The 15,373-nt window shown below is 36.7% G+C and overlaps 1 protein-coding gene across 1 annotated transcript in view; it reads right to left on the bottom strand.

Annotated features, from left to right (window-relative positions):
- Positions 1–3,855: 3,855 nt before the first annotated feature.
- The window catches only part of LOC141332094 (cytochrome P450 2K1-like), a 393,810-nt gene continuing 382,292 nt past the window's right edge, over positions 3,856–15,373 (bottom strand). The window contains exon 10 of the mRNA XM_073837192.1: positions 3,856–4,045. Within this exon, the coding sequence (XP_073693293.1) occupies positions 4,018–4,045 (28 nt within the window). The 3' untranslated portion in view covers positions 3,856–4,017. The remainder of the gene's footprint in view (positions 4,046–15,373) is intronic.

A 15,373-nucleotide genomic window follows, 5' to 3' on the forward strand; every position in this document is an offset into this window, starting at 1 on the left:
GTTAAACAAAAAGTGTTGCGTACAATCTTTTTTAAACACTCCAAACTTAATTTGTTTCTAATTTAAAAGATTAATCTGGATATTGACACAGGACATTCTATTTTCTAAATGAGACCAAAACTGCTTTGAATGGATACAGTTGAAGAAAATATGCTCAGTGGTTTCTATATCATTTTCACAAAATTGACAAGAATTTTCTTCAATATTAAATACTGACCTAAGGAATTCTTTTGATGGATATATATCATTCATTATTTTAAATTGAAGCTCTTTTACTTTTGGGAAAATTGGAAAAGGGAGGTAACTTATTCTTATCTCTTTTAAATCTTTTGAATCAAAATCCTAAAAAATATGGTGACGTCTGAGTCGATTTGGGGAAAGTCTATTAATGAAAACACTTCTTATTAATAAGTTGGTACATTTTTGATCTCTAATAGAATAAGGACCCAAACACAGAGATGGAAAAGAGAATGTCACGGAATAGTGAGACAGAATTCCTTTGATCAATAAGACCATACTTTTATGGATGGCATTTACGACTGTATAAAACTCTTTAGGATGACATACAAATTCATGTTTCAGACAGAAATCATTATAGCTGAGAATGTCACCATGGTTATCCATCATATCCAATAAAGAAATAATATTATATTTAAACCAATTTTCATAAAATAAAGACTTATTGCGGTGTAGAATAAAACGTCGAAGTTTGTGGTCGCGCCACAAACGCATCACTTCCTTGACAGCATCTTGCAAAAATGTGTTCGCTGGAGGTAATGGGGACTCACTAAATTCCAGGGGTTTCATTACCACGACGTAAAATGGGCGTCCCTGGGGGCGTTGGGAAAACGCCCCTTTCTAAAAAAAAATTATTAAGAGAGGTCACCGATCATGCGCAGTAAGTCAGTTTTTTTGCGCGGGCATTTCAAAACCTAGGATCAGCACTGATGGATAATGAAGGACAACACAGTCATACAGCTTATTTTTATGTTTTAAAATCTTAAATCAAAACGATTTTCGAAAACAAATAATCAGCCGTTATAGAAATGTAAAACGTGTAGCGTCTATTAACGAAAATAAATCATGGTTTACAACGGTATCGTGGCCAGGTAACGTTAACGTTATTTCAAGACACTGTAACGTTATATGAATATAATTATGAAGGGCACGAAACCCCTGTGATTGTGGACAGGTATTTCAAAATACTGTATATGACTATAATTATGAAGTGCACGAAACCCCTGCGATCGTTGCCAGGTATTTCAATATTGTATATGAATATGATTAACAAGTGCACGAAAACCCTGCGATCTTGGACAGGTATTTCAAGACACTGTATGAATATAATTATGAAGTGCACGAAACCCCTGTGATCGTGGACAGGTATTTCAAAATACTGTATATGAATATAATTATGAAGTGCACGAAACCCCTGCGATCGTGGACAGGTATTTCAAGATACTGTATATGAATATAAACGATCCTGGACAGGTATTTCAAGATACCGTATATGCAGTACCGCCGCTCCCTATACGCAGAGTACGCAATCTGCGTAGGGCACCAACTCCCAGGGGGGCACCATCCCAGCTGCTCAAAAAAATTTTTTTTATTATTTTTATTATTATTTATTTTAGTTTTTATATAGCCTATTATAATAATAAATTAATATTAATAATATACATATACAAATAAACAAAAATATAAATGTATATATTGCATTTTCTGTGAACGCAGAGTAGGCTAGTAAGCACACGTGATGACGCGCAGCGACGCGCCTTTACCTCTGTTTTGGCCAAAAATGATGATAATAATTGATGAACAATATGCCTGGTCCTGGAAAGAGACATCAACAGTCCGGCGCCGAGAAACGAAAGAAAAAAAAAGCCCAAGATGAAGCCCGTGCATCACTTAGGTACGTTCATAATCCTGTGAAACTTTATTTTATTCTGTCGACGTTAATAGTGTTTTAATGTCGGTAATAATTTCACGACTAAGGCATCTTTCTTAATATGAATACAAGCAGATCTAAGTAAACAAAATGACTTGCATTATATTAAAACACAGAGGCAATTATGATTATTGATTAATAATGACCTTATGGTGTCATTAAATAACAGTGTTAAAATACATAATCTAATACAAAATTAACAGTTTACATTACAATTTTAATAGAAATGCCTGAAAAGGGCACCAAAGGCCTGGTTGCAGTTGCTACACTTACATGATGATCAAATTCCTTGTTTAATATTGACCAAACATTTAATTAAAATGTCCACATAATCTTTCCTATCATTTTCTCAACAAAAATATGTGGACATCATAACCCTTGTCTGCTTTATTGTCAAAGTCTGCTTTATTGTCAAAACTGCCACATGTACAGTGCATGTACAGGTAAAAAACACAGGATAAAAATATATTTAAAAAAATACAGACAAATACAAATATTATATATTCTATAAAACACAATTTACAAGCATGGATATGATAGAAAGATAGATAAAAAGGCAGATAACCATGGTTTTTATCATAGTAAAACTGCTTAATTTCCTTTTGTATGATTCTGAGATAATTAAATCAATCAGACAACTGTATTAATAAAATCATAGCCATTGGAGGTAACTCTTTTTTGTTGATAAAACTCTTGCTCTTGATCTTGATGCTGTTTCGCTCTTTATTTACCTTATTGACCAAAAATAACTTCCGTAATATTTGGGGGAGGGGGCACAAAAGTAAATTTCTGCTTAGGGCACCCATTTGGCCAGCAGCGGCCCTGCGTATATGAATATAATTATGAAGTGCACGAAACCCCTGCGATCTTGGACAGGTATTTCAAGACACTGTATGAATATAATTATGAAGTGCACGAAACCCCTGTGATCGTGGACAGGTATTTCAAAATACTGTATATGAATATAATTATGAAGTGCACGAAACCCCTGCGATCGTGGACAGGTATTAATTATGAAGTGCACGAAACCCCTGTGATCGTGGACAGGTATTTCAAAATACTGTATATGAATATAATTATGAAGTGCACGAAACCCCTGCGATGGTGGACAGGTATTTCAAGATACTGTATATGAATATAAACGATCCTGGACAGGTATTTCAAGATACCGTATATGAATATAATTATGAAGTGCACGAAACCCCTGCAATAGTGGAGGTATTTGAAGCAAATTGCTTTTCCCTAACTGCGCATGATCGGTGACCTATGCAAATTCTCAAATAGGCCACGCCTGCCTGGTGACGCAGTATCGATTACGCCAGGGGTTTTCAAACCTGTCCTGGAGCCTCCCCTGCCCTGCACATTTTGCTTGTCTCTCTCATCTAATACACCTGATTCAAATCATCAGCTCATTAGTAGAGACTGCAAGACCTGAATTGGGTGTGCCTAATAAGGGAGACATACAAAATGTGCAGGGCAGGGGAGGCTCCAGGACAGGTTTGAAAACCCCTGGATTACGCTGTACTGAAACCCCTGGAAAAAAGTGCATCCCGGAGGTAATGGGTGGAGATAGACACCTAACCACACCCTAACCCTACCCCTTACCCTATCCCTAACCTTAACTCCACCCATTTGTTCACTCAGAGGTGGAGCTGGAGGCCATTTGGATCTGCAGTGAGCAGTACTTGCACAAACATAACAGACATGACGCGCTGTACAGTAGATTCACCTGTTACTCGTTTCAATTTAAACCAGAAATAATGAACGTTTCGTAAGAATACATTTGTTAGAACCTCGTTTCTGGGTCACTGCAGTTTCTCAGGTCTGTCGAGTGGATCAGCAACAAGCGCTTGGGATAGACAACAACACACCAAAGTCAAATACAAGTTGGTTTATTGTTATCCACCAAAGAAGATGGGGCAGTCCCATCTTTTATACAGCACCCTTACAAGCCTTCATGTAGGCGGGGGTTCACATATCATTTAAGCAAATACTTCTACATATGGGAAGGAAAATTACAGATGATCCAGGGCAACTATAAGGATGAGAGGAAGATAGTGCAGCCGCACTCAACTGATTTCCTGACGACAGATAACCCTGAAACAGACAGACAAAACATTCCCAGAACGAACTGTTTCTCTTAACTGAAGTAAACTGCAAAGAACAAAACTACAAAATATTAACTCAAGGAAACTGCACTGAAAAACACATTAATGAAAAACACATTAATTCTTATAATCCCCTCTTCCAGACTCTCCTTTAGAGTCTGGATTCTTCTCTATCCTTCTGTGGCAGTGGGCGATATCCTGCGGAGATAGCAGACACCATAGTATACATACGTTGTGTGAAACATTTCACAATGCATGGACCAAAAATACACAATAGAAACAAAATAAGTAATACCGGTATTATCATTGAGACATAAGGTGCAAACGTGCCAAATAGGCTAGAGAGAATACCCCAATTCCAATTGTTAGTTCTAGACTTTAGCTCATCCTCATATATCTGGGATGAGATCTGCTTCATAGTAGCTACAGCAGTGCCAATTGATCCCTCATCATTTGCAGGTATGTATGTGCAGCATTTGTCACCTACAACAGAACAAACCCCTCCCTGCTGGGCAAGAAGCATGTCCAGGGCCAACCTGTTCTGCACGACCACCTGTCTCAGTGCACGCAGCTCGCTTTGTACCCCTACCAGTGCAGCTGTGGTGCTGTTAACAAATGATGGCAGTCGATAATGCATGATGTCCTGTTGTCTCAGTAAGTCAGAGACGCCGAACTGAGGTACCATAGACTTCCAGAACCGAGTCCAGTGTGACCTCGTATGATGTTCATCAGGGACGTCCTCGTTGTCCACTGATCGTTTGCTCCTGAAAGACAAATCACGTTGTGTATGCATAACAGTCACACGATGTTGCAGCTGCACTGGTTCACAGAGGCCTGTCCAGTTCATCCTGTAAGTGTTGTTTACAGTGTCCTCACCACAGTACCAGTACCAGTCATCAGTCAGCACTGCACCTTTCGCTGGCCAGGGGGACTCACAGTACATTAGTAGTGATACACAGGCAGTGTTCGTGGAGGTGTAACAAACAGTTCTATTATTTCCCTTAGCACATGCTGCGGTGTTCTTCTCACATGAGCCCCTCTCGAACCTTGGATAGTAGCTTTGCAGCCACATGTCTATACCCTGCCCTTGGTTTATTATTTGTTTACAATTTGTAGCACTTATACCTGTCACGCTTTCACCTGATGTCCCATTAAAACAATAAGGAAACATAAAACCTTCTGGTAACACAAGGCTAACTTTTACATCAACAGTTTCAGTTTCATTTTTACTTGATGCATTACCTTCTTTCTTGCACGTTTCATTCATACAACAGTAATTATACCGTTTAGTTTCATCAGTATAGGGTGTTGTTACCCTCTTTACACACCTAGGAGACCATACATACATTTCCCCTGCATAATATGTACAGAACACAGTAAAATTGGGGGGTTCATAGTTCTAGACAAATGGTTTCAAGGATACAGTTATTGTGGTGCGGAATAATTCTTGACACACCACACATGATTCATTGGTCAGTTGACGCGCTGTCCAGTTGGCATACTGCCAGAAGAGGTTTCTTTTGGCCTCTTCCTTTGAAGCGTTGGGTACCATGAGTCCAGCTAGGACAATACACATTATTGCTCTGGAAAACAAAAACAGTTAGTACATGTAATACATTGTTTTTCATTTCAAGGGTTTCACTCTGGTTGCATGAATCCACTGTGGAAAAAGATCAGTTAAAATAGCAGTTCTGGTCACCGCAAGTATCTCTCTAGGCCCATCATACAGAGAGTCATTAAGGCCCCCGGTTTTTAGTTTCTTTATCAATACTTGATTGCCCACTTCAAAGGGGTGTGAGTTAGCTTTAGGGATCTCAGGGTGTTTCATTTTAACCCTTTCCCAGAACTCAGTTAATTTTTTCTATTAGGCCTACAGAGTACTCAGACATATGATCAGTTAACACCACACCTATCCCTACCATTCCGTGGCGCCAAGGGATGGGGAAAGGTCGGCCCATTACCACCTCATAGGGTGATAAGTTGTCTAAATTTGGCTGAGGCATCATTCTTAGGTCTGCTAAGACAATTGGAAGGACCCTTGTCCAATAGGATGTATTCATACTAATCATTGCTTTTCTTATCTTTTGTTAAGATACTTTTGATGTGAAAGGTGTGCCCTTATCGGAATCTATTGATACCGGGATACCATATCTGGGTATGATTTCTTTGGTTAAAAACTGCACAACCATATTGGCGTTTTCTTTGGCACAAGAAAATCCTCTACCCACTTAGAAAATTTGTCCAGAAGCACCAAGAGGTATTTAAAAGGTCCCCTCTTGGGCATTTGTGTAAAATCAACCTGCCATTCAGTAAACGGTTGGTTAGGCCTCGGCAGGTGTTGATGTTTTGCTGGAGGTTTGCTTATATTATTTTTAGCGCAAGTTAAACATCTGTCAAGAATGTCATTAACCGTTTGCGGTAATTGGTCGACGCAAAATAGACCTCGCATTGTATCTAGTACCCCTCTTCGGCCGCGATGAGTGATACCATGAAATTCGCGGACGAGAAACGGTAAAACAGACGTAGGTAAACACAGTCGACCCTCTTTGTCATGCCAGAGGTCATCAGGTCCCTGAGACGCAGAAAAAACTGACCAAAATTGATGGTCACTATCGGCTGCTGCTTTTTGGACAGCGACAAGGTCAACATCTGGAATCATTGACGACGTCATTTTTGAGGTTGACACTACAGCTATATTAACATGGGGGCTTGGAGGCCCCTCTTGAGCAGCCCTTTTTGCATTTAAGTCAGCCAGTGAGTTACACTTACTGTAGCCTCATCTGTGTATAAATTCGAGTGACCCTTTGTTTTTACTATAGCTAACGAGCAAGATAGACAAGAGGCCTCAATAAGTGTTTCAACAAGATGCTGTTGTTTAGTGAAGAAAATAGTTTGCAGTTTCATCAGCAGAAGTCAGCTTCAACACTCTCGATGGAGTGCAGACAGAGACTGAGTGCAGATAGAGACTGACACACACACATAGGGGCTTTATCTATCTTCAAGGTTGTCTTAGCCAGGCAAGACTCTTTATCAGTGTGTTGGACACACACACATTTAGGTCGATCATTTTCTGGTTTTAGGCAGGGAACAGACGCGTCTCATCAGACTTATTACCCATTTTTGACATTATTATGAACTTATAATCTGCGCCAGTGAAATGGCTGTGCCACGACAATTTTATCAACATTTCCACGAAGTGTAATGGTTTGTCCACTTCTGGTAACATGCTCAAAATGTCTTTCAAAGTCGAGACGGACGGCGAAGTTATCTCTATGTGGCCCTGTAGTTTTGTATCCATAAATGAGCTTCATTTATTTTCTCGACGGGCGCTGCTGGGGGCGCGCGGCGAGCTGCGTAAGTAAGCGCGGGCACGACAGGTGCGGGTGCAGGATAAGGCGGCGGCGCGCATGGCGAGAATGTGGAAACAGACTGGATAGAGTTTGTTTGTAAATTGAGTCGCTTTGGTCGTTTTTTTTTTTTTTTTTTTTTTTTTTTTTTTTTTGCAAATTGGACTGGGCTTCGTCTAACTATAGTTTCTCGTTCTTACCCGTCGGCTTTTTCGGTACCACATTCCTGACAGATTTTGGCAGTGAAATACCCTGTTTATCATTCCACACAGTTTGCATTTTTAACCAAACATCATACCCGTCTTCCATATATTTTTGGTCCCATTCAGGGTCACCTTCGCCTTTATATGTCAATCGAAAATGTATAATATGTATTTTATACATATATATATATTTAATATGTATTTTCTTAGCTGTGGTTCGATGCTCATCTTCATATTATTTTGTGGTATGTATTGTTTGTTTATATTTAATATATATTTAATGCTTCAGGAAGTAGAACGAATTGATTTTTCATCACTCTCTTTAGATTGTATAACACTCTCTTCAGATTATATGGCAAAGGGTATTTTCAGTAGTGATCACGTGTCCTTTATTAACCTTTAATCATCTAAGTTAACAATTAAAAGTTTAAATGTCAATTTAAAGCCTCATAGCCTACTTCCTGTTTGTGTCCACCGCGTGGCTATTGTTTTGATTTGTTGTGTAATGTCAGACCCCTTAAACCACTTCAATTATTAGTCTTCAATGCTTGGAATTTACAACGTAGCCTATTATTTCTAAAAATCATTGTGAAACAATGAATGTAATAATGTATAATTAATATTTAGGTCTATTGTAATTTTATAACAATAATTATATTTATTTCTCTCTCAAACATGCAGGTACCCTTGGGTTTATTGTTCGAGGTCCCTCTGGTCCTCTGGTTGTACCTCTGGGAGGTTCAGTCATTTTGCCCTGTTATGTTGAGACGCCTTTAGTAGCAGAGACAGTGAAAGTGTTGTGGAAAAAAACTGACTCAGAGACTGTGGTTCATCTGTATCAAGATGGTGAGAGTCAATCAGAGGCCCAGCACAAAGATTATCGTGATAGAGCTCATTTCTTTACTGATCAGATTCAACATGGAAACTTCTCCCTCCTACTGGAAAATGTGAGCGCTGAAGACAAAGGGGTTTACAGATGTAAAGTTTATAGTCAACAGGTTGCTGACAAAACTTTAGTTGAAATAAAAGATGTTGGTGAGTGTGAATCATTTCAGTCCTATATCAGAATTTAAAACTCAGCCATTTCATTCTGTAATATTTCATCTGTTCTTTCTCTTTTAGAGCATTTGCTGGTCTCATGGAAGAAAAAAGATAAAGACAGACATATTTTGATTCTGCTCTTCCAAAACAATAAGAGTCTATCAGATTCATCAGATGAGCGATACAGAGACAGAGTTGAGTTCTTCACGACTGAAATCCTCAAAGGAAACTTCTCTCTCAGACTGAAGAGTGTCAGAACTGAGGATAAAGGAGTTTACATGTGTCAAGTGTTTGCTGGAGGACTTTCAGCCAATGCAACGGCAGAACTGGTGCACCTGGGTGAGTAACTCAAAATAATAATAATAAAAAATGTGAATCAGGGAAACTTGTGTTTTTAACAATTATATAGTCGTTGAATAAATGTGTATTCATAAATCTTAAGGAACTGCAATGTTCATATTCATATTACCACTAATGAGTTTCATGTAAAATAATTTAGAAAGGGTAACTCAAATAATCTTAAGGTAGCCTCATGTACTGTATATGAGACTTTCAAGGGTTCCAAACATTGTATCATTGTGATATGGCAGCAACAATGTGAAATATTGGCTCACCCAAAATTCAATACCTGAGTTCCATGTAGCCACTTACTTGCATACCGTTTCACATTACACTATTGTGTATCTGATGTGTGTTCACAGGTTTCACTTGGAAACACATAACTCTGTTGATTCTCTGCATTATTGCATCTGGATTTGCAGTTCTGCTTTGCTGGCTTGTTTACTCCAGATCAGAAAATCAAGGTATGCTTTTTTAGGAGAAATAGATTTCAAAAATGTATTGAGTTATATATTTTTAATATTATTTAAATTTCTAACTGGAGTTGGTATGTATCTCCATTGTAGACAAAAGGCTGTGTCTTCAAGTTTGTCTTTTCCTTTGCCCGTCGATTACTATGATGTTGGCTTCAGTCATCTGGCGTTTTATTGAAGGTATTTCATCAGGACTATTTTCTCTGAGATCTATTAGTAAATCCAACATAGACCTTACAACTTAATTTATCATGAAAATAATGTGTGTTCAGGTTCTTTGTATGAGACCATCTCTTGCTGTGTGCTCTATATTCTGGGGCCTTTGAGGTTGTTCTGGGTTACACCAGTAGCCACAGGCTTTCCAGGTTGGTTTTTTAAATAAATCGTAACACTCTTATATTCAGGTTTTACGTAACATCTGTGTCTACTGAGATTTGTCATATCTATACATAAAGGGATTAGACAGTAATTAATTTTTGTTTTAAAACTGTTTTAGTGTTTCACATGATTTTTCAACTTTTTTGCAGCTAAAATCCTGAAGTATATCATGACTGCACATACTGATCATGCAGCATTTATGGCAGTGTTGTATTCAGGTAAATCCACTTAATTCAACCGTAGTTAAAGCTAAGCTTGTCCAGTTGATTTATCCAATGTATTTGAATTGACAAAAAAAAAAACTTATCTTAATATTTAAATTAATAATATATATTTGTGTGTCAGTACTTTTAGCGGAACATTTTGAAAACATCAGCACCGTCATCAGAACAGTCGCCATCGGTTTACTTGTCCTGATGTGTCTCCTCTTCATTAAACGTGAGTGATCATTCATTATGGAGCATTATTCACAAGACGAGGATATGTTGTTTTAATGCATTGTCTCAACATTTTTCAAACAGCATTTTTTTTAATAGAGGAAACTGTACAGTTAATCTCAGTACAGTATAGAAGAATTTGCATATTTCACCTTTTTGAAATTTAATTTGACCTTAATTTACACAACCACTTCATTCACATTGTTTTTGATAATTTATGACCATAGAAGAGAACATTTGTTCAAACCTGACATTCAAACAATGGTAAATATTCAGTGCCTTGCAAAATTTTTCACATTTTGTTATGTTGCTGCCTTATGTTAAACTACTTTAAATTACCTTTTTCCCACATCAATCTACACTCCCTACTCCATAATGGCAAAGCAAAAAATAGGTTTTTAACATTTGTGCAAATTTATTAAAAATAAAAAACTGAAAAGATCCCGTTGCATAAGTATTCATACCCTTTTCTGGGACACTCGAAATTTAGCTCAGGAGCATTCATATTGCTTCTAGATGTTACTACACTTCGAGTGGAGTTAAACTGTGGCAAATTCATTTGAATGAGTATGATTTAGAAAGGCACACACCTCTCAGAAAAGGTCTAACAGCTGAAAATGCATATCAGAGCAAAAACCAAGTCCTGAGGTCAACTGCCTGTAGAGCTCAGTGACAGACTTGCGTTAAGGCAATGATCTAGGGAAGAGTTCAGAAAAAAATCTGCTGCATTGAAGGTTCACAGAAGCATTATCCATAATGGAAGACGATTGGAACAACTATGACTCTAGAAAATCCCCCATCCAAGCTGACAGAGTTTGAGAGCTGAAAAGGTGAGGCAAAGAATGGCAGATAATTGCCAAATGCAGATGTGCAAAGCTTGTCACATCATACCCAAAAGACTTGAGGCTGTAAAGGTGCTTCAACTATGTACTGAGTCAAGGGTAAGAATACAAATGGTTTTTGCTTTGTCATTATTATGGTGTATGGAGTGTAAATTGATGTGGGGGAAAACTAGTTTAAAGCAGTTTAACATAATGCTGCAACAAAACAAAACGTGAAAAAAATGAAGGGGTGTGAATACTTTTGCAAGGCACTGTATGCAGTGTGAAATGTATTTGATATCTTGATATTTAATTCACATATTTGTTTATATATTATTATTATTTATTTATTTTTTTGTAGAATTGTCAGAAGAAAAGGTGCTGTCATTCTCTGGAGAGTTATGCAGAAGGATGTACAGCAAAGTTCAACTGTTTATAGCTACCTGTAGCTTTTCATTGCTGCCTTCATTACAGCTTGCCCTTCTGCTCTACTCTCATTTTGACTCCAAAGCAGGTGAGCAAGAAGATTTTAGACCTGAGCAGAGACTGAGAATGAACTGATTAATATGCTTGAGAAACATTTCAGCTTACACATACTTCACCATAACTAAAAATGTAAGAAGAAGCCAGTCATGCAGTTATTGTGACGTTTTAATTCTTTACTCTAATAACTGCCTCTCTCTTTTTAAGTGTTCATCATTACAGCTCTTCCAATACTTCACTGGGTGTCTTATTTCTTTTGGACTAAAAGTAAAGCAGGTCAAAGGTGTAAGTATGAGAAATTATATTTCACTGCAGTTAATGTTGAATGTACATCTAAAAGTGTCAGTGCTGGTTCTGTCTCTTTGTTCAATCAATAAAAGATCAAAAATTGCGTGTTTCACAAGTTGTGGTCCTCAATAGAAAATCAGTTTACATCTATATCAGCTGTTTCACAAGTCACAGTTAAACCCGACCAGTAACTATTTTTATTCTTGAGCATGTTTTAATTGTTTCTTTCATCTACAGGTCTACATTTTCTATACAAATTAATATGGTCAATGATGATTGTGATGAGTGGAGTAATGATGTATTTTTACATTACGCTCTTGAGAAATGAAGGTATGACTATATTTCTAAATATTTAAAGATATTTAAAAGTTGAAACATTTTTAAATGATAAAAATGCAAGTGTGCAGCAATAAATAAGACTTTCCTGCTTTGTCTTTCATTTTCAGTTGATGCAGGACCGGTCTGTGTGGCAGGGTTTGTTCAAGCCTTGTGGGTGCTCGCATTTTCTGAAGTCGCAGTCCATTATCAGAGTAAAGTACCGATCAGCTTCTTTCTCGTTCATGTGTTGTTTTTTCAGTCCTACTTTTTCCTTCTCATTCACAAAGCTTAAGGTCTGGATGAGTGTTGTGATTCTGCCAGAGATTATTACACTGAAGCCAATCAGAAAACTGTCGCTGTGTCTAAAATCATTAATTCGTTCACTCATTCACAATTCCTTAATAAACTAACAAAAATTTTTAACTCTGCCCTTCAGAGCTCAGCATGAGGAAGATGTTGTTTCTGTATGGATCAGCTGGTCTTGTTTTAGTAAACTCAGCTGCACTGATGACAGAACTGATCATGAAAGCAGGTGAGTGAACACAACATTATAATGACATTCCTATAGGATCAAAACATACTGTTTATTTAAAATGAATCTCCTTCCACAGTTCATGGTGTACGTCTGGTAGGAGATTTAAGAGTCATTGTCCTTCCATCGGAGTGGCTCTTTACTGTAGCACTGCTGATTTTATCCTTTGTTGCATCTTGTGAGTATGACCTAAATGGATTTGATCATTATGTGATCATCAATCATGATGCCTTTGACAAATCTATGCATTAACTGAGGCTGATCAATTGTAACAAATCTTTTCCTCTTTAATATCTCAGGCAAATCTGTCAACACAGAGTCCTCTCATGTGAGTTTTTATGATTACATTATGAGTTTGGTTAATTAATACAATAATTTCAAATACACTGACATTTAGTGGACGGCAATAGAAAGATGTCACATGAATACGTTTTTCTTCTAATTGCAGATGTCGACACATTGTAATAGGACTCCTGATACAAAGCATACCAGTATAGATATGAACCAGCTGACTGGAGAATCCCATGAAATGAAAACTCTGAGAAAAGTCTCTGGGAGCAGTGAGGAGCACCAAGAAGAGGAGATCAACTAACAGTAAAGTGAACTGCACTTTCTAAAAGATCTGACTGAACTTTTCTCACTGGGCAGAGGTTTTCATGGTATGAAACATTTCTGAGGGTAAGACTTTCAAACATGCCATTTTTTGTCTGCATAACTATCAGCAGCAGAGACTGGTGCACATCATCATAGTTCGGACTGGTATATTTTTTTTATATCTGCAATGCTGTGCCATTGATATTATGGTATGCTGTGGTTGCCAAACTATGCTGAATTGTACTTTGAAGTTATTTAAGTGCTTCAAGTGACTCAAAAATTGTTTATATACTCCTAAACTTCTATATTTGTATTCGTTTAAATGTTTCACATGTAATATGTATGTACATTTTTTAAGTATTGTTAAAATACGAACTTTCTCATCTCAGTTCCTATGTTTTGGCTGACTTTTCTTTATAAGTGCTTAGAGCCCTTGCAGCAATATTTACTAAAGCACTCAGCATTATATATATATATATTTTTTCTGTAGTAGCAAAATGGGTATTGAATGATGAATGTTGAATTTTACTGTAACTATATTGTGACTCTCTTTCAAGGGTTAGGTGTATGTCCCTAGCTAGAGTAAGCTGCAAATGTGGATTCTTAGTTGAATGTATAACACAATACACTCTTCAGTTGCTTTTTCCACTGATATTTTCTGTAAAACATGTTCTTTTCATACCTTTTCATTCTCCATGAGATGTTTGTTTATGCACACTGATTTTATGGTGTTACTGTATATATACTGTGACAAGTTTAATGGTATTCTGCCTCTGAACAAAATGGTGTAAGATATATAAATGTAAGTCTTCTGGTTTATTTTATTCAAGAGTATTTTTTATATATTATTTATTGTTATATTTTTTAATTTGTTATTATTTTTTGTACCAAGTTCAAGCACATGATCTCATGTTGTACTAAACTATGATCTGACTGCATCTCTTGAGAGGTACATTTGCTCTGTAAATTATAATAAATTATTTCTAAGAAATAAGAATGTGATTTCCACTGACTTTGTGCCTTTCTGGTGGGAGTTAGTTCTGATGCATATTTATAAAAAAAAAAAAAAAAAAAAAAAAATATATATATATATATATATATATATATATATATATATATATATATATATATATATATTTAGTGGGTGCAGGTCACTATAGTTCATTTAAGTAAACTGTGACACATTCTACCCAAAAATTCTTCATACAGTGGACTATCAGTAAAATTGATTAAAAAAAACTTTGGGACCAAAAATTATTCAAATTATTCTTTTACCTAACCATGTTTTGCTTAAGTGTTTAGTTTAGTCTTTAATTCTAATGTAACCATTTTACACCACAGACTGAACAAAATTAAGCTTTGCTTGGTAATTGATAGTATTGATAGTTGTGTAAATATTGTCATACTAACAGTTGTCTTAATCAGTTTTGGTTTATTGTAATCCATTACTATATTTCAAAATTTGTTTAAAAAAAAAGTTGGGCATTTTAACATGGGGACTCAATGGCGTGGACTCCATTTTGCAGCCAGTCTCTAGCGGCCATTCGATGAGTTGCAGTCTAAATCACTTCCGTGTTGGTTTCAAAAGAGAGAGCTGGAGGTTGCCGCTTGTTAGGCTACAATGTTTGAATGGATTCCAAGTCCCTTAAATAAGGTATTTACAGCAACGTGTGTAAGTGCAGTAGTTAAAAAATCTTTAATTTCTGTCTTAATTTAAGCAGGAATATTGCTATGGTTAAAGGGACATGTCAAGCACTTCATTTTTCTTTATTTCTTTTCTTTTTTCAAATATTGCTAAAGAATGAGTGATAAACAAGCTCTAGTTTTGCAATATGTCTATAATTTAGAATTAGTGACAGATAGGATGCAGTGATTTATCCAGATTATTTCAGGTAATGTTCAACAAACATAGTTAATAGGTGTTGAAGCAAAATCACATAAGGCACTTTTAACAATGCATATACTGTAGCTTCAAAGCAGCAATACATAAAAAATGTTTCTGCTACTATGTCAGAAAGGACTGTCAATGTAATGTCCATATGTGACTCTGGACCACAAAACCA

Source organism: Garra rufa, chromosome 1 (assembly GCF_049309525.1).
Source record: "Garra rufa chromosome 1, GarRuf1.0, whole genome shotgun sequence".
NCBI classification, from domain to species: domain Eukaryota; kingdom Metazoa; phylum Chordata; class Actinopteri; order Cypriniformes; family Cyprinidae; genus Garra; species Garra rufa.